The 20,597-nt window shown below is 37.5% G+C and overlaps 1 protein-coding gene across 1 annotated transcript in view; it reads left to right on the top strand.

Annotated features, from left to right (window-relative positions):
- The window catches only part of GIPC2 (GIPC PDZ domain containing family member 2), an 86,205-nt gene extending 66,959 nt beyond the window's left edge, over window positions 1–19,246 (top strand). Inside the window, exons 5-6 of the mRNA XM_038541584.1 lie at window positions 4,434–4,515; window positions 15,396–19,246. Of these exons, the coding sequence (XP_038397512.1) occupies window positions 4,434–4,515; window positions 15,396–15,541 (228 nt within the window). The 3' untranslated portion in view covers window positions 15,542–19,246. The remainder of the gene's footprint in view (window positions 1–4,433; window positions 4,516–15,395) is intronic.
- The last annotated feature ends 1,351 nt before the right edge of the window (window positions 19,247–20,597 follow it).

The raw sequence follows: 20,597 nt of genomic DNA, 5'->3' as shown, positions 1-20,597 counted from the left end.
GAGTTCAGATCTTTGCTGAATTAATTAATAAATGATGCATTTAAACTTGAGAAGAGTAGGATTTTTTTTTTTAAGGCTTCAACATTTTTCTTTCTTTCTTTTTTTTTTAAGACTTTATTCATTTACTCATGAGAGATACAGAGAGAGGGAGAGAGAGAGAGAGAGAGAGAGAGAGAGAGAGAGAGAGAAAGAGAGGCAGAGACACAGGCAGAGGGAGAAGCAGGCTCCATGCAGGGAGCCCGATGTGGGACTCGATCCTGGGTCTCCAGGATCATGACCTGGGCCAAGGGCAGACGCTCAACCGCTGAGCCACCGAGAGGTCCCAAAGAGTAGGGTTTTGCTGATAGACTCGGTCAGTCTTTGAGTGAAAAAATACCGAAAGGAGAGGAGAGAAATGGAGGGAGGAGAGAACAGCAGGGGTGAAGAGAGGCAGGGATAAGGACTCAAGGTGGCAAGTGGTGGTCTGCTCATCCAGTGAAGACAGAGATAATGAAGTCCTCCTGTAGGCAGAGGGGAGGTCAGGCATGTGTCTGAGGCTGGGGAGCTCCTGCAGGCAGGGGGCTAGTTGTGTGTTCATATTGTTCTAGGATTCCCCATGTGTTTGAAGAGCAGACGAGTGAGACAGGTGAACAGTTAGGAAGCTGTGTTCACAGAATGGGATCCCAGAGCTTGCTGGGTGATGATGTCCAGGTCAGTCATGGGGGTGGTTTGTTGGAGCAGACACTCAAGGAACCATGAGGCCAAGGTTATGCTTTTGAATGTTCGAGTCATCCAGGATGTTGTCGGTTCAGGGGAATCCAGAGGAAGATTCTGAGTTCGGTACCTTGGTACTGGGTAGTGAGTGCAAGGATTGATGTGGATGCAAATGACAAGGAAGAGACCTGGGGGAACCAGAAGCATTTTGCAAATGAGATAGGGTGAGGTATGTGAAAAACTCAGGGCAGTGACATCTGGTCATTCTGAGTCTTTAACTTTCCTAGTGTCCTGCACACTCGCAGGCATATTGCTGCAGACCAGGAAGTGTTTATTAGGTGAATGAACAAACTGGAGTGGAAGAAAGGAATCTGGAAGAGAATGGAAGAATAATGAGGAGGCTGGCAGGGAAAGCCAGGAGAATGACAACTGCTTTCCAGTCTAGGCTGTGAGGAACAAAGGCCAGATCTTAAAACTGCTTACAAAGCAGGCAGAGGCAGCAGGAAAACTCTATGTTGCTTGGGGTGGGGGGAGGGGGGTCACCTTCGAATAGTTAACATAATTCATTTGTGTTGAGCACCTGCTATGCATAAGGTGCCGGGATGAAAAAGAGCAGCTGAAGATCTATCTGGGGAAGTAAGAAAGATTCATTTGAGGATAAACATCTAAAATTCGATTCCTATTTGCATAGCCTGTTTCATTAAATAGGGTAATTGAAAGTAGCTCGTAATAAAAAGAAAAAGCTAAAAAAAAAAAAAAGAAAAAGCTAGTTTGGTACTTTTATTAAATTTGGTGCAAATGACTTATCATCTAAAGGATTTATAGATTGGAAACAAATCACCCCCCCTTACAACCCAGCACACATTCTGAAAACTGTGGAAGATATTTCACCTGCATACCTCATAAAATTATTCAGTATGTGTTTCTTGAGACAGGTGCAGTCCAGGTTGGTGATACAAAAATGAATAAAGACCTTATTTCTCCTTGAAGGGAAGGGGGAGAGGTGTTGAAAGAAGCTGTTGAAAACCAGGGAATAGGTTTAGTGTCACAAAAGAGGGCTAATCAGTTGCTGTCAGGGATGGGGAGAGAGGGACGGGTGGGGGGTGGAATATATTTCCTGAAGAAATGATTGAGTTGGTTAAAGATGGGAAAAAGAGTGTTCTAGGCTTGAAACAACAATGGGCTTGGGGACCTTGGGATTTGAGTGTGGGCTGCTGGTGGGACCTGCTGGGGGTGAGGAGACCAGGGTCAGAACGTGAAAAGTCTGTGGGAATGCGGGAGCCATTTAAGAATTGTGAGGAGAACAACATAATTTTACATTTTAGAAAAATCCCTTGGATTCTAGTGGATGGATTGTTGAGCAGGGTATATTTGAGAGGGTGAAGATTGCAGGCAGAGACAAAAATTAGAAAACTTCTCCAAATACCAGAAAATGAGAGCTGAACCCAGGCAGTCAGAATGTGAGTAGAGAAAAGGTGATGAGATCAAGAGCCTGTTGCTTGACACAGTACATCCAAAATACACCATAAAGAAGGCAAGAGTGGTATGTCATAAATGTTACTGTTTTTAAGGCTTAGTTCATATAAGTAAGAACATGAGAAAGTTGTAATAATGTTCTCAAGGAAATAAAAATTGATATTCATAATAAAAGGGATATTCCTAATAAGTTTGGAGAACACAAAGCAACATATATTTATTTATAGCAGCATTAAAAATATTATGAGTTTCTTACAGTTTAATCTTGAATTCTACATTTGTACCGATAGTTGATTATTTCACATCTTTGGGTAATTTTTTTTTCAGCTAGGTAATTTTTTTTCAGCCATTTAAAAACAAGTATTGAAATAAACTGAATGTAGAACCAGACTTTACCAACATTAAGCCAAGATTTTCAAAGAATAATAAAATGTATCCAATCATGTTTTATCACTGAAACCTTTAATAATTGTTTTAGGAAGAACGAAATATTTTGGTACCGTTAATGCACAAAAATTACTTAAAAGTGGTGGTTGGGGCAAGTGAGTGGCTCAGTTGGTTGAGCATCTGACTCTTGATTTCTGCTCCAATCATGAGCTCAGGGTTGTGAGTTCAAGCCCCGTGGTGGGCTCCAAGCTCAGCAGGGAATCTGCTTGTCCCTTTATCTCCCCCTCTGCTGTCTCTCTCAAATTAATAAAATATTAAAAATAACAACAAAATGATTGTTTCATCATTTCATCCTTATAACATTTCTATTTTTGTATGTTTTTATAATGTATATATTAATATGGTAATAGATGTGTGTAATCTATGAAAGATACATGCTGTTAAAAATGATTAAAGAAAGGGTGCCTGGCTGGCTCATTCAATAGAGCATGCAATTCTTGATCTCAGGGTTGTGAGTTCAAGCCCCATGTTGGGCATAGAACTTACTTCAAAAAATAAAAATATAATAAAATATTATTAGAATTAAAATCATTAAAGGAGACAATTTACATGATACAAACTTTACTCAAGAAGTGGACAATCCCCTTTCAGAGAATTGCAAAAGGTAGAAGTCAAGAAACTTGACAGGATAAAGATTAAAGAACAAGTAACAGAAAAATAGAAATTTTTCGATTGGCTGGGGCCACATACTGAATCTTGTTTGGGGTAAGAAGTCCCAGAATTGGCTTATGTTTGGATATTGGCTGACTAGGTTATACTGTGTTTCTATTAAGCAGAGTGTTTACAGGGACAAGAAAATTAGATAATATGACACCTTGGACAGTGTGGCTCCCTCCGTCTTGGGCCTAGAAAATTACATATATATACTATATATGAAAATTAAATAAAAAATAAGTAATAAAAGTATATGTTCAGATATATTTTACCAGTAGGGTGATCCCTTCAAAGGTTTGGAGACCCTTCATCTACATGATGAAGGCCAAAGCCCTTTTCATGGTACATAAGACCCCTTAAGATCTAGTCCTGTCTGGCTATACTCTTTATCAGACTCTGTGACCTCACATAGACTTTGTGTATCAATTGTGATACTTTTTTTTTTAAAGATTTTATTTTAGGTAATTTCTATGCCCAATGTGGGGCTCAAACTCACAACCCTGAGAGTAAGAGCCCCAGGCTCCACCAAGTAGGTGAGCCAGCCACCCTTGTTGCAATATTTCTATTTGTACTGTCTTCTCCTGCTTATCTTCCACCAGTTTATTTATTCATGATAGACACACACACAGAGAGGCAGGGACACAGGCAGAGGGGAGAGGCAGGCTCCCCGCAGGGATCCTGATGCAGGACTTGATCCCAGGACCCCAGGAGCATGACCTGAGCCAAAGGCAGAAGCTCAACAACTGAGCCACCCAGCTGCCCCATGAAAACACAGTTTTTAAGTCTTTTTCTCAAGTCTTCAGTGACTCTTAAGAGATTTAAACTTACTTTGCCTGTGATGGCTCTTCATATTCCTTTAAAATTTTTTCTTATTATCTATTTTCATACTTTTGTTTCCTCTTCTAGATTGTTAGCTACCTGGAGACTGTGTTCTCACTCTTCTTCTTTGAATCTGTAGCACTTAAAGCTGACACTAAAAATAAGTATTTACCGTATTGATTTGTATTGAGTTACAGAGCACATTGTACATCTATTTCCATTCAAATGAGCTGATGTACACAACCCTGAAATGGCTCCTTGCCAGATTTTCCTTTATCCTTAGGCTTAACATTCAGGAGGTTTCAAGTAAAAATAATATCTTATTTTTCTTTTCTTTGATAAAGCCCTCTGAAGTAAAAACAAAAGCAATTGAAAAGATTGATGGTCTTCTTGAATTGTATATGGGAATCCAAGATACTGATTTAGGTAAGATTATACTATTTTTAAAAGTCTTATATTTCTTAATTTGATGGAATTTAGTGCTTCTTTATGTCTTGCTTGCATTTATACCCAATGATACTTTTCAAGATAAAAACTATGTGTAGAGTGATGAGAAAAGCATAATGAAAATAGAGATAATAAAAGAATAATGAAAAGACCTTGCCCTTACCATTCACTAGCTGTGAGTCAAGTCAACTTTTCTAAACTTCAGTTTTTAATCTACAGAGTATAAACTATAAGAATAGCTTTTCTTCATAGGCTTGTTTATGGATTTAAGGATTACATATGAACAAATTTTGTAAATGACACCTATGAAATATATTTGATACATCAGATCTACATTGATTAAGTTACATGTTATGATATTGAAGTTACGTGCCCTTATAGGATTAATGAGACCCTGGGAGCAATGAATCAGAAATAGGAAGGAAAAGGAGGCACCTGTTGTGTGATTGATAAGGGCAGTTGAGCAGTTGAATTTCTGGATATTTCTCATGTCGCCATTAGGATGTCGGGTTCTTGATTTATACGAAACAATAGCAACCAAATTTCAACTGACATGTTAAAAGAGGGGAAATGTTTTGGTTCTTATAATTGAAAAGTTCAGAGGTAGATCATGTGTTCAAAAATGGCTAGATACAGAGTTCCCATGCTGTCATCAGGATGTGGTTTCTCTTCTTTCCATTCAGGCTGTACTTTAGGCCTCTGCAATGTCCCCTGGTATCTTCAGGCCCTCCCTCACGGAGTCGAATTGATGGCCATTGGCTCCATCCTCTACACTTTGCTGTCAAGTGTGATGGGAAAAGGGGAGGGCCTTTTCCACGTCATTCAAACAAAATGCTTAGGGTTGACTCTGACTGGTCTGATTGGCTCCTGGAGCCAATCACTGAGGCTGGGGGATGGTTAGGTCTGGGTCAAATGCTCTACCTCTGAAGCCGAGAGTGACTGAAATACTAGGGCTGAGCTGGTGAAAAGTCCTGGTGCCTCCCACATAGAGTCAGAAAAAAGTGCCCTTGAGAAGGGCAGATGGATGCTGGGTGGGGAGAGTAACAGTGCACTGTCACGGTGGGGTTTGTGTCTGCATGCATCCGTGTGTGTGCATAGAGTGTGTGTGTTTGGATTAGGTACTCAATACATTTTTTTAAGCCAAAGACTTGGACTGTTTTGTTTCCCTGCTACCAGGTAAAGTATTTTACTCTGGCCCAGGTAGGATATTTGAAAATCATTATTCCTTTTCTATTTCCGCTCATTCTTCCTTTTTTTTTCTTATAGAGTCTATTCTTGTGTTTTTCTTGGTTGTCTGAACATTAATTAATTAATTAATTAATTTATTTTTGTCTGAACTTTTAAAATAAAATTTCTGTGAGGGACATACAGGTGCTGCCTGTAATTGAAGAAAAATTAATACTTTTTTCCTTTCCTTTTTATATTTTCTTGATTCGAAATATAAAATTTGCATGTAATGGATACTTGCTTCCACACAGACAAGAAGTTAAAGCTGAGATTATCCTATAGAAAGCCATTGTTTTAGAACTTTTCTCCTCAACTCATTCGTGTTTGGAAAAACAGATTTGCATAAGTGAGGTGGGCCTGTGAAAATGATGCAAATGAAAGCAAAAGGAATTTCTGAATGGCAGTGCTCTTAAACTCAGGTTAGGCAGTATTGGTTGGAAAAATAACATATACCTCTAGTTGAGAAGTTCTCAAACAGTGTAACTGAATATTACACATTTGAGAAACTAGCCTATCCATGTGCGATCTTGATGAACTCAAGGAGAACCATACTTCAAAGGGAAGAACTTAAAACAGTCATTAGAACTTAATTTTGGGTATAGGTCTTATAGTTAATTAAGTATAAATTTGGAATAGTTAAATAAATTAGTTCTTTTGTTATTAAATATATACAAGTATACATAGAAGAACAATGGACAGTGGAGTAATTCTAATGAATTAAGAAGTAGTTCTTTGGGAATCCATTTCTCCCACTCTGACAAATTCAGAGCACTAAACATTCCTCACAAATTCTTTGTAAATTAATTCGTAATCCCATTGTAAAGTTAATTAATCATCTGTAGCAAATTCCTCCAATGACATGGAAAGCCATTATCATTAGACGTGATTAGCAATGTGATCAGTCATCTAGGGAGGTAAAGTTTAATGAAAGTAATTATTTGAAAAATATCAACCATTGTTAAATTAGGAATTTCTGTCATTATTCAGATCTGATTAGCATGAAATATAAATCACAAATGTGACACTGATTCAACAGATGAATATATTTGCTTGTTTTTATTCTCAGTGTTCTTAGCTTTCAGAAATGTTAAGTCTTAAGGCAGATTGCAGTGAAATCATGTTATTCTGGAGTTGTTAATATAAATTTACATAAAGAGTGAAAAAAAGGAATATGACCATAAAATGACTAAAACCAAAACACTATCATCACAAAGCATTGGGATGTATTTACCACTTGAAATAGGAAAATAACTGAAATGAGTTTAGGAAGTAACCCTGGAGGTGACAGTGCTTTCTTTGGTTGTAAAGGTAAGCTGTGAACTATGGCTTTTCAACTGACCTAATGCCAACATATGTGCCTTGGAATGTTATCCATGGGGAAAAATGGATTCTGGAAGATTTTGAGTCCTGTAACATCTTGTATGAGATTGACCTAACTTAATGAAAAGTTGTATCAGAAAAAAAAGTTGTATCATATAAGTTTCCTCATGAAAATTTAAGGCAAATGTGTAAATTATATGTATAGAACTATAAGTGTCCTGATGATACCAGTTTAGGAGTTTGGAGATCGTCCTAGCCACGTCAAAATTTTAGGATTTCTAATTTACTTAAGAGATCCAGAAATGTTTGGAAAAGAAATTTGAATGATAGATTCTAAGTAATGTTTTACTATAAAATCTTTTTTAGCTCCTTTAAAGAATACAATAATGTTGTTTTAATGAGATAATTACATTTCTTAGGAAGATTTTCTTTCTTTGGTGAATTCCAAACAGTGAATAGGATAGAAAGTCATCCTTCTCAGATAAAGCCAATGATTTTGGAAATAGATTTTCATTAACAAAAAACCATATTCAACATTGGTCATATTTTTGATGTTTTTTATATTTTTGATGTTTGACTCATGTCTGAGTTGCTTGAAATAGATTATTTATGAAAAGTCTTAGAGAAATAAGTGCTAAAGACCTCCCTTGGAAGGAGATACAACTACAGATTTAATGGTTAACAATGTTTAGGACTAATCTTTATTTAATCCTGCTACTTGTCATGTTATAGATTTGAAAACAGAGAAGTTTAGTAACTTGCCTCAAGTCAGCTAACAAACCAAGATTCAATTCTGGGATCGTTAATACCCAGATTTTTCATCTGCAGTAGTATCTTATGCTTTAAAAGTTCTGTTTAAGTATTTAAAAATTTAGTGGGAAATATAAATAGACCTAATTCACCAAAATAAGTTTGTTAATAAATGACGTAAAAGTGGTTTAGTTCTGGTAATGATATAAAGATATTTTCAAGGTGGACACTAGAGGTCAGCACTTAGCTGCCATATGTGGTATAACAATTCTTTAAGTGGACTTTTAAAAAATTTATTTATTTATTATTTTTTGCCAGATTGCATTTGGGTGTTAAATATTATTGCAGTGTATTGCAGATCTACTATAGGTGAAGAAGTATTTTAGTAGCTGTCATATTAACGTGATATAATTTTATAAAAAGTTCTTCAATTTGCTAAAGTTTCATTTTGCTTTCCTCTTAAATCAGAGATAAAGTCTTTAAACAAAAAGGATAAAATCATTCACATTTACTTCTCCTCTAAGAATGTTCAACTTAGCAAAAATTCGTACATGTTTTAATGTTTTAGTGCATGTGCCATTCTTAATTTCTTTAAAAATTCATATGGCAAATTACTGTTTTTTTTTTTTAAAGATTTATGGCACACTGTTACATATAGTATTTCTAATCCCATAATGAAGCTGCCTAATTGGTATTTTTGTTACTTCTACCAGACCAAGGGTTCTTTGAGGGCAGATACTATATTGCTCCTACTACAGTATTTCTCCTAAAGTAAATATTTGGTAAATGTTTGTTGACTGACTGTGTGTTGAGAGGCACAAAAATAGTGAATTCACAGGGAGTGTGGGTCCTAACTTCATTAGTTTGAAGATTTAGCCCTTGGACAAATCATTAAACTTTGAGCCTTAATTTCTACATCTTTGTGAAAAGGGTATAATAAAAGTCTTACTGGGTGGCCAACACATTCAATTGAATACTATGTATAAAGTTCCTGTCACATCATAAATAATAGGTACAGCTATTATTTTTATCAATGATCACTAATAATTATTACTAGTAATAATGGTAGTGGTGGTAGAGGGAGGACTTCTACCTGGAGGACTGACCCACTCTGGGACTGTCGTGAGTATGGAAGTTCTCCTTTTCTCTGTGTCAGCACGAGCGCATGAGTGAGATTATGCAGTTTGGATTGTGAGGTTGTGGTTTGAGCACCTTAGACCATCCTTGTTTCTCATTTTATAACTAAGGAACTCAAGCCAGAAATTGCAAGTCAGAGTAGGCAAGGTCTGGAATGTATTGTCCTGGGCTCAGTGCATGGGACGATGCTACTGAGCTTCCTGAGGTACCACCCAGCCATGTACCAGGTTATTTCTTAGAGGGCAGTAGGTACGTGTATGTGTGTGAGGGAGAGATTGGCTTTCCCTGTCCATCAGTGAACATCTGATTCCCTCCAGCATTTAAGAGCATCATTCGTCTGTACTGTTAGTTTCTGCTTCTGAATGGTCTGCAGATTTTCTTTTTTTTTAATTTATTTATTTATTTATTTATTTATTTATTTATTTATTTATTTATTTATGATAGTCACAGAGAGAGAGAGAGAGAGAGAGGCAGAGACACAGGCAGAGGGAGAAGCAGGCTCCATGCACCGGGAGCCCGATGTGGGATTCGATCCCGGGTCTCCAGGATCGCGCCCTGGGCCAAAGGCAGGCGCTAAACCGCTGCGCCACCCAGGGATCCCCAGATTTTCTTATACCTTCCGTGTGCATCTTATTTCTTCTTCAACCAGATTGTATAGCACCCATGTGTTAGAATAATCTCTAGGTAGCTGTCTCAACAAGTGCTCTCTATAGAGTCCATGAGAAATATTTAAAAGGGTAGACTTAGCAAAATTCTGAACTCGTGTCCTAGTGAGGCAGTACTTAATTTTAAATTTGAGTTACTCTCCTTTCACAGCCAGGCTGCAGGACCAGGCTCTGGGGTTTGCATTCTCCAATGCATGTTAATCCTGTCAGTGTAAAGATTATTAAAGTGTAATTACAAAGCTGCCTCCTGGGCATCTACCAGTATGCATAAGACACTGAGCTCGTTCCCATGGGCGTAAAGGACTGAGTAGGCTATTCAAGATCTGTTGGGAGTTTATTCTATTAATAGGGAGAGAAATATATAGATGAAAATAATGACAATACAGAGCAATGTTAAATATGCACAGTGAGACCTTAGCACTTAAAAGTGTGGTCTGAGGACTGGCGTTACCTGAGAGTTGTTGGAAATAGGGAGAGGAGGATCACAGGCAGGTTTCCTCATAAACCCAGGCATCTGGGTTTATTTTATTTTATTTATTTATTTTATTTTATTTTTTAAAGATTTTATTTATTTATTTATGAGAGACACACAGAGAGAGAGAGAGAGAGAGAGAGAGAGGCAGAGACACAGGCAGAAGGAGAAGCAGGCCCCATGCAGGGAGCCCAACATGGGACTCGATCCTGGGACTCCAGGATCACGCCCTGGGCCAAAGGAAGGCACTAAACCGCTGAGCCACCCAGGGGTTCCAGTGTCTGGGTTTTTGAGGAATATCAACAGAGTACTGTTTCCTGAGCCCTTGGCTTCTTATCTCCTTGTGTGAAAATGCACACCGAGGACAGCTTCCCTCTTTTTTTGATTAACTTAAAAACCAGAAACTTTGTCTCCAAGTGAACATGTCTACTATATTTTAAGCCTTTTTCCATTGTCTGTGTGGAGGTTTCTCTTTCTAATATTTTATTACAATAATTTTCAAACATATAATAGAGTTGAAAGATTCTCTTAATATTTTACTATAATCTCTTCATCACCTACTTCTCCACTTATCCATCCTATTTAGAGATTTTTGTAGAAACAGCTATGATTGTAATATAAAATTTATATACTACTTTCTCACTAAATATTAAAAGATTTCCTCAGTTTATTAGTTATTCATATTGTTTCAAATGATTTCAAAATATTTCATTAAATATTTCATCTAGGGACACCTGAGTGGCTCAGTGGGTGAGCATCTGCCTTTGGCTCAGGGTGTGATCCCGGGGTCCTGGGATTGAGTCCCGCATTAGGCTCCCCGAAGGGAGCCTGCTTCTCTCTCTGCCTATGTCTCTCTGCCTTTCTCTGTCTCTCATGAATAAATAAATACAATCTTAAAAAAATTTTTCATCTAATTTATTGGTAATGATTCTGCATCTTAGGTTTTGTATTTAATACTGTTACGTCCATTTTTATGTTAACTTCTTTTCTGTTTTTAAGATTTAAAGAAAAATTAGATTCCCTTATAACCAAAGGAAATAAAAACACTGTGTTGAAGAGATGTCTGGACTCGCATGTTCATAGCAGCATTATTCACAGTAGCCAACAATCTAAGGCAGTTGTCAAGACCTGGATAAAGAAGCTGTGGTATATATGTACCATATATATGTTCAGCTGTAAAAAAGGAGGAAATCCTGCCATTTGGGCGACATGGATGGATCTTGAGGCATTATGCTAAGTGAAACAGTGATACAGAGAAAGACACATAGTGTATGATCCTACTTATATGTGGAGCAGACTCCTTGTTCAGCACAAAAAAAGCACCCCTCCCCCCCCAAAAAAATCCTCTCTCATACTCCTAGAAAAAGAGACTACATTTGTGGTTACTAGAGACAGGGAGAGGGGAGTGGGAATTGGAGAAGGTGGTCAAAAGGTATAAAATTCCAGTTATAAGATAATTGAGTACTAGGGATATAGTATACAGCATAATAACTGTAGTTAACCAGGATGTTTGGCGTATAGGAACGCTATTAAGAGAGTAAGTCCTGGGTGCCTAGGTGGCTCAGTCATTTAAGCCACCTGCCTTTGGCTCAGGTCATGATCCCAGAGTCCTGGGGTAGAGCCCCGCATCAGGCTCCCTGCTCCGAGGGGAGCCTGGTTCTCCTTCTCCCTCTGCTGCTCCCCCTGCGTGTGCGCTTTCTCTCTCTCTCTGTCAAATAAATAAATTCTTAAAAAAAAGTAAATCCTGGAAGTTCTCATCATAAGGAAAATTTTTTCCCTTTTTAAAAATATTTATATGAGGTGATGAGTGTTAACTTATTGTAATTATTTCAGATTATATGTAAGTCAGGTCATTATACTGTACATCTTAAACTTATATAGTGATATATGTCAATTATATCTCAATGGGACTGGAAGAAAAAAGGTATAGACTCCCAGAAGTGGAAAATGTTAGATAAGGATGTGAATGTTTTAAAAAAAGATGTATTATTTTAGAGTGAGCATGGGGTGGGGAGAGGCAAAGGCAGAGGGGAGAGAGAATCTCAAGCAGACTCCCTGCTGAGCACAGAGCTGGATGCGGGAGCCCCATCCCACGACCCTGAGATCATGACCTGAGCTGAAATCAAGAGGCGGACGCTCAACTGACTGAACCACCCAGGTGCTCTATGATGTGAACATTCATAAGGATTTTGATTGTACTGGTTGCCAAATTGTTTTTCAAAAGCCAAATTTATGAAGTCAAGCCTGTGTATGTGAATGTTTGCTTCCTAATATCCTGGCTAGCACTGGCGTGACATTTAAAATATATGTAGAAGTTTCATATATTTTTCATATATTTCCAAATCCTTTGGCTGGAGCAGAAGGTCCTTCTTCCTATTGTTAGTTTCTGGATTGACTGTAAATGCAAAAGATTTTTGAGTCAGGGCTGAGGCCTGAGGCAAGGTAAGAGTGAGGGGGACAATGATGAGAAGAGATACAATTCCTCTTCACTTTTTTTTTAAAGATTTTATTTACTTATTAATCAGAGACATAGAGGCAGAGACATCGTCAGAGGGAGAAGCAGGCTCCCTGCAGGGAACCCCGTGCAGAACTCGATCCCTAGGACCCCAGGATCACGACCTGAGCTCAACCACTGAGGCACCCAGGGGTCCCAAATTTCTCCTCACTTGCTTTTTATAAGTATTTTTGAAGCAATTTTAAACCTTGAGAAAGGTTATAAATACAGTACAAAACCTTTTTTCCCTTGGGAAATAATTACTCCCTTGGGAATAAACTTATGGTATTAGTTGCCCCCAAATACTTTAGCGCATATTTCCTATGAACAAAGATATTCTATCTAAACACAATATAGCCAGGAATCATGAAATTAATATTGATACATTACTGTTAGCTAATATTCATATGTTAAGTTTTGCTTAATATCCTAATATCCATTATAGCAGAAGAGCATGTTCGAAATCATCTGTTACTTTTATTTATATCAATTTGGAATGGTTTTCCACTCTTGATTTTAGTGACCTTGATGCATACGAGCTGTTATTTTATAGAATGTCCCTCAATTCTGGTTTGTCTAATTGTCTAATTTTTTTAAGAATTACCTTTAGGTGATATCCCTGGCAGAAATATCAGATATGATGCTGTGTTTTTTTCATTACATCTTAGTGGGAGGCATAGAATTTGATTTGTTCTATTTTTAATATTGTTCGTGTTGATGACTTAAAGTGGTATTTGCTAGTTGTCTCCACTATGAAGTTATTCTCTTTGTAGTAAGTATTTGGTGGAGAGAGATTTTGAAACTATGTAAATATCCTGTTGTTTATGATCTTACCTACCTTCTCTCCTTCTGTCCATTTGTTGTTCAATCATTCCATTATGGATTCATGGTTTCTTTCTTTTTCCTTTTTTTCTTCAATGGGCTTATAATCTATTACTATCACTACTTAATTTGTTGCTTAAATTATCCCTGATTTGCAGGGGATGGCTCAACCCGGATGGCTCCACGGTTGAGCGTCTGCCTTCGGCTCAGGTCGTGATCCTGGGGTCCTGGGATCCAGTCCTGCATCAGGCTACTTGCTTCTCCCTCTGCCTATGTCTCTGCCTCTTTCTTTGTGTCTCTCATGAATAAATAAATAAAATCTTAAAAAAATTATCCTGATTTGGTCAGTGGGAGCTCTTTCACCTTAACTTCTGTGTCTTTTTACATGTTCCCACCATTTTTTGACCGTTTCTTACTTTCTGGCAGAAGATGAGATGTTCTTGGTCATATTTTACTTTGCCTTCTCTAGCCCTGGAATCAGCCATTTCTCCTGAGAACTCTGATTCTTCTTAGTGGAGAATGGTGTTTAAGAGCCAAGATCTGGGGCTTTGTGTGCTCATTGCTGTGTGCGTGTCCCTGCTCCCAGGCCCCTACAGTGGACTGAGGAATGTATATGTGCATGTATTTACCTAGTGTTTAATCTCTCTGTATTGAAAGATATCTCCACTGATCCCTTCAATTCTAATTCTGCAGGATTCATTCTCATTTTCTCCCTTCCCATTTAACTTTCTCTGGCAGTGACAAACCTGGTTCATAGTATTCTTAATAAATGTACTTATGTGATCAGTCCCCAGGTATGTAACCAATCTCTCATCATTGTAGCTGCTGTCTTCTCCCTTCGGCCCCAGTCCCCGTGCTCTCCTTACCGTATCCAGACTCTTCATCCTGCAGCAGGTTGTTTGGCCATGTGGAAGCCTCCTTCACCTTACTAGAGCTTTGATCCCTGAATCAAGTCACTCCAGCCACATCCCACTTCTGCTCTGACTATGGTGCCTCTCTTTGGGCCACATCTCCTCCTTTCCCTTTAGCCTGTGGTAGTACAGATCTGCTTGAGACAAGGCACAGTTCTCAGATGCTCTTACGAGCCCTAGGAGATTTTAGCCGAAAGACCAGACCTCTTTGGCTCATTTAGAGAAATCCTACAACTGTTGATTTGTTCAACCTTAACCTGGGAGGAAAGGAGATACTGAGCTTTGGTGTTTCTTTTTTTACCTGGGGGTTCTTCACCCAAGTTCCAGATCACATCCACACTGTCTTTTTCTGGTTGCTGGTGCTTAGAAGGGGCTGAGAAAAAAACCCAGCCAAGCCTCATGGGTTCCCAGCCAGTTAGGTCAGGTCCCATGAGAATGTGTAGTCCTGAAGAGACCAGATCCCCAGACATGAGAGCTGGGGCTCGGGCAACTTACTAGAAAAACAGAACAAGGGCACCACTTTCACTTTCTATCTCAAACTAGAAAGGGGCTCAGGAAAAGTTACCTGGATTCCATGAGTGGACAGATACCTTCCTCTTCTCTCTAGCTTGATTTTCCCATTGCAAACTGTTATCCTTTACTTTGGAGGGGCGAGGAGTGCTAGCAAGGTTCCCTCATAGCTGGGAGTGGGGTACTGGTAGAGGGGGCAGAGGGAGCTAGTGACTGGGCAGGTGGAGGAGGGATGATGTACTGACTTTCCTGACTTAGCCATAGGGTTTTCTCTTAGGAGCTCTCATTCCACCCTGAGGAATAGCAGTAGTTCCTGACTGACCGGCTCCAAGGCGGAGAAGAGGCTGGGGTAGCAAATCTGGGTGCAGTGAGCAGATTGTTTAAAAATGTATTTGCTACCCTGACATACGATAGTATGTTATTATTATAACATGTACTAGAAGTATATCTATGCATGTTAAATTTAGGAAGTAATTTTTCCTAGTGCCGTTTTTCTCAATTCCCTGATGCTGTCTCATGTATCATTAATTTTTAAAAATTGTTTTTGATAGCTACCACGATGTTTGAAGCTGGAAAGGACAAGGTTAATCCAGATGAATTTGCTGTGGCACTTGACGAAACTCTTGGAGACTTTGCATTCCCCGACGAATTTGTCTTTGATGTTTGGGGAGCCATCAGTGATGCGAAACGAGAATGATTATGACGTGGATGATCCGTCTCTGGAGAAATGAACCGTTCTTCCTTTTTAAAAAAAAAATCCATAAGATCTGTTTTTAGACACTGTTACAGATTGGTTTGGTATTATGTGTATGGAATACATTCTTTGAAATATAATTTTGGTTTCTGGGTCCCTTTTAAATGCAGTTGCAGATGTGGTATGCTTGAGATAAATCACCTAAATTATGACCAATTTTAATACTCATTTAAGGATCTTTTTAAAGTAAGTTTTAGGGAATATTTCTAGAGAAGTTTTGCTCCTCACTAACATCCATATTTTCCTTTCCACATATAAGTAGCTGATTGCAATAGCTCTGTAGCTCATTTTCAAAATCTCAATGCAGTGAAACTGGGATTAGAGTATGATTTCCCTCCTAACATCTTCATTTTGTTATACCAGCCTGATATGTTCAGGAAATGAAGTTTGAATTATGCCTACTATGGGTCTAGAAAGCATTGTTTTTTTCAATCCACTGAATAAGGAGAAGATGATTCCTATAGCCTCTTGACATCTATGGCCTACTTTCTTTAATCATAGAACAAGGATTCATTGACTTTTATTTTTTGCGTCTTTGTAAATACTTTTAAAAAATTTGTTAAAATCAATTGTACTGTGTATGTGTTTGCTTGTGTGGAAGAAGGGTAGAAACCTCTTATATTTGATTTTTTTAAAGCAGTTCTTAGACCATTATTTCTCTTTTCACTGATACCACTTTTATGTTACCCTTTATAAGCCCTCCAGGGAAGGTTTTTATAGTCTTTGTAGAAGTTTTCTTTTGAAAGATATTTACTCAGAAAATAACTATGTTTGAGAACATTTTTTGGGGGGTGAAAGAGCAACGCTTTTAAGCCCCCTAAACTTTAGAGGAGATACAATCAGAAATCGATTTCCCCCAGTGGAAATAAAGGATGATGGGAGGAATTGAGAAAATATATTAGTCTATTATTTTAGAGTTCTAACATACTTTCTCTAAAACCTTACATTATTGAGAAAATTGAGGGCAAATGACTGTCTTATCTCTCTTTTTTGACATTTTATGGATGTAAGAGAATGGAAATGAATGGTTTCAACATAGATCATTTAATAAGGCAGAGGATGGTGTGACCAAGCATTCTTCTAAAGCGTTAGATGGAAAATGCTGTGTGCTGCCATGGTAATCAGAAATAATAACCCGAGAGGGTTGTATTCCAGGAAATCAGAAGTAATTCCCTTTTCATGCTGAGTTAATGCTTAGATAACTGTTGTTTTCTGGTGCAACTTTACTTTTACTGACATCACTCTTCTTTCACATTAAGTTTAATGCTTTGAAGCAGATACTCTGTCTCATTAATCTGAGACCTGTACAGAAGCCCTGTTTTAGTCACTAATGCGTAACTAGAGGAGTTTATGGAACATGGATTGTATTAACGGACTTGCCCATCATTTGAAAATTGGACCTAGTTCAGGCTGTAATTTGTTGTTACTTTTCTCATGGATTTCTTTTGGAGCTCTCCAAATATCTTTTTAATTTTTTTTTTTTTTAGTTTTTAAAAAATTCAAAATTTTTATTTTAAGATATCTAGTAATTCTTAACAACACCTCTCAGAAGGATACACAAAGAAAGAGTTGATATTTTTAAAGATGGGAAAGTTGAGGTCCATAGGAGCACTTTAATTTAAACAAAATTTCTTGGTACTAGATGTTAGATTTGAAATGATGAGTCACTGCTTATTGTTGATGGATGTCTGTTTCTCCGTCTGTTTAGGACATGCAGGGAGATTGACACTGATTTCCTGTGATTTATGGAATCTCATATTCACAAAGTGAGTTGTGCTCACTGTGATTTTTCTAGAATTTTGATGTGCAAGGTAACAATGTCCATGTATAGCGGTGACTCGTTTGTTGAGTTAATTGGTAGTTATCATCATTTTAACTGGGCACAGGTACTTTAAAACGCTAGGTGTTTCCTTGAAATGTCTTTATCTCTCACTTCTATTGCTAAGCTGTTGACAAGGATAGTTTCTTTATGTCATCTTCTTCCCTAACCTGGATGTATATTTGTGTGTGAACTTTGTACGTTTTGGTAACTCTCAGTGCACAAAAAGATCAGAGTCTCGTTTTAGTGGTCACTGTCTACAGTGTGGGCTGCCCTTCTCCTACTGTGCTAAGACCAGTCTTTTTTTCTTTTCATTTAAATGAAATAGTGATGCTATTTCATCGTTACCACTAAACTTTTCCAGAACACTTCTGTTGTTTTCTTTTGTTTAGTTTTCTCCTCCAGTGGAAGATTATTTTATTCTTGATTTTCCTCCATGCAAAACTGCATCTCTCAGGAGCCACTAAGATCACACTGTGTTTTCTTTGTGGCAGAGGATGCAGGTGGTGACCGAGTGTTGGGCTCGCTGAGGCCTTGAACACAGCTTGCTCCTGATCATGTACACTTTCTGATGATTACAAATATGTACATTTTGGGTTTCTGTGATGTTTCAAAAAAAAAAGAATTATATAATTATAAGATGTGAATCTCTTTTAAAAAGAATTCCATTATAAAAGCAATAAACAGTTAACCTCTAATTGGGGCTGCTATATCCTATATTGTAATGTGAACAGATAATGAGAGATAATTTTGCCAAATGATTAATTTGCTGTATTTCCCCCCATAACTTTAATAAATAGAGATTTTCCGAGTAAAGCACACCTTCTTTAGGTCTATGTTATTGCTAGACCTTCATCAAGTCTAGAGAGAACCTTTCTGGTGTCCTTCAGTTATCATTGCCTATCTGGCATAGTAGCAAAATGAATTTCATCTGCAAATACAGTTTTCAAAATAATGGTTCTTTTCAATAAGGCACAGTTATCTGCCAAAGGTGTAAAAGATCGATCATATAATGACTCTTTTCACCCTCTGATAAATCTAAAAATATATGGATAACAATAACATTGTTATTATTCTGGTGGAGGTGATGAGTTAGAAGGACAGTCTTGTATTTTCCTCAGGCTATGAGTGAATAAAGAGATAAGAGGTGCTGTTCAGCTTTCAGCCCCAAGAATTAGTGTTCTGTGTAAAACGTACATTTATTATCTTCTTGACACAGATTGAAAGGGACATCAGAGTAATTACAGGTCCTTATACTATCATATCATGGTTATAAAATGTTTCTAAGATTGTGAAGTGTACAAATGGCACAGCCTGTCCCTACTTATTACCTGGAAACCTAGTTCTAAGAAATGACTCATGGCTAATATCTGCTGAGAGGGTAAAAATTGAATATGACATCTTTAATTTCAATTTGAGACATTAAGACTCTATAAAACTTAAGTATAGCCATAGATATGTTTAAATCAATGACAAAGAGAAATTAAAAAAGTTTTCTGATAGTTTTAAATAAACACTTTGTATTTTGAACTGTTTGTGCTATGCAATGGTATTGACTATATGCAGATAAAATATTCTGTGTTTTTTGGGGAAAAAAACTTTTGTCTTTTGTAAATCAGCATATACTTTAAAATGTTTTTTGAGATTGAATTTTGGAAATTTATTAATTTGTGAAATTATAACTTATATTTTATTTAAAATTTATGTACTGTATTTCTACTTATAGATGTACAAATGTTTATGTATTGATTAAAGAGTGAATTATTTTAAAGGTATAATTTATAATATTTAAAATACCGCTTCTTAAAATAAACTTTTCATGAAAAAAATGATGTTTTTATCATGAAAAAATAAAGATTTGGGGTTTTAAATGTTAGACTTTTTAGTTTTGTTTAAATAAATGATTCAAGGGATAACACATGTAATTGTTTAGGCCTTTTTAAAAAAATTTTTAAAGGTTATTTATTTATTTATTTGAGAGAGAGCTCATGAATGGGGAGCAGGGAACAGGGGAGGGCCAGAGGGAGAGGGAAAAGTAGGCTCCCCGCTGAGCAGGGAGCCCAACCTGGGGTTTGATCATGACTGCAGCGGAAGGCAGACACTTAACTAAGTCACCCTGGTGCCCTACTCTTTATGTTTATTTTATTTTATTTTATTTTATTATTTTATTTTATTAAGATTTTATTTATTTATTCATGATAGTCACAGAGAGAGAGAGAGAGAGAGAGAGGCAGAGACACAGGCAGAGGGAGAAGCAGGCTCCATGCACCAGGAGCCCGACGTGGGATTTGATCCCGGGTCTCCAGGATCGCGCCCCGGGCCAAAGGCAGGCGCCAAACCGCTGCGCCACCCAGGGATCCCTCTTTATGTTTTTAATACATCTTCGGTATATATTTTTTCTCAGTGTATTTTGTATGAGGTGTAACCTCTAAGGTCTCTTAGTCTTAAAATTCCAAAATTATGTACTTTGATTCAGTAAAAACACATGGGAGATGTACTGCCAGGGTACTGTAAGGTAAAATAGTCATAAGCTGTTTCTGTTTATAAAATAGAGGTTTACCGAGAGTGATTTTCTTCTTTATTTAACCAAATTTATTGGCAGTAGTTTCCAAACAATAGTGTAAGTAGAAGAAATATCAGCCCATAGCTCTTACGTGGTTATGCCTTTTGGATTCATTATCTCCTTGATACATTTTGAAGGCCCTATAAGAGCTGTTAGAAATTCTTAAAAATACTCTAATTCCGTATGTTTTGGGGGAAGGGGTCCAGGAATCTGCATTTTGACATCTTCCAGATGATTCCAATGGAAGTGAATCATAGACTTTCACTTAGAGGTCCTCGACAATCAGGACTAGCACTGGGCAGGAACAATAGATATGACTTCAAGAACTCACCATCTGTCGAGGTAGACTGAAGCCTAAAAGAGCTAATATGATTAGGTAAGTGTTAAAATGGATGTAAAATAGTATGGGAAGAAGCAATATAAGATAGTAAGATTTCTTTTAACTTCACCAAGTGGATGATTTTCTAAATGTAAATTGGTATGCTAGAAGGATTTGTTCTTGGAGAAGTAGACTTCCCAATGGGTGCATTATGGATTAATCCATGTGACAGTTTTACCTCTGCAGGCAATATTTGATGTTTACCATTGATACAAATAAATATTGGCTATTTATCCTG

This window comes from Canis lupus, chromosome 6, assembly GCF_011100685.1.
Source record: "Canis lupus familiaris isolate Mischka breed German Shepherd chromosome 6, alternate assembly UU_Cfam_GSD_1.0, whole genome shotgun sequence".
Classification (NCBI taxonomy): Eukaryota; Metazoa; Chordata; class Mammalia; order Carnivora; family Canidae; genus Canis; species Canis lupus.
Note: the sequence above shows the minus strand (reverse complement) of the source record. Positions and strands in the feature narration are given on the sequence as shown.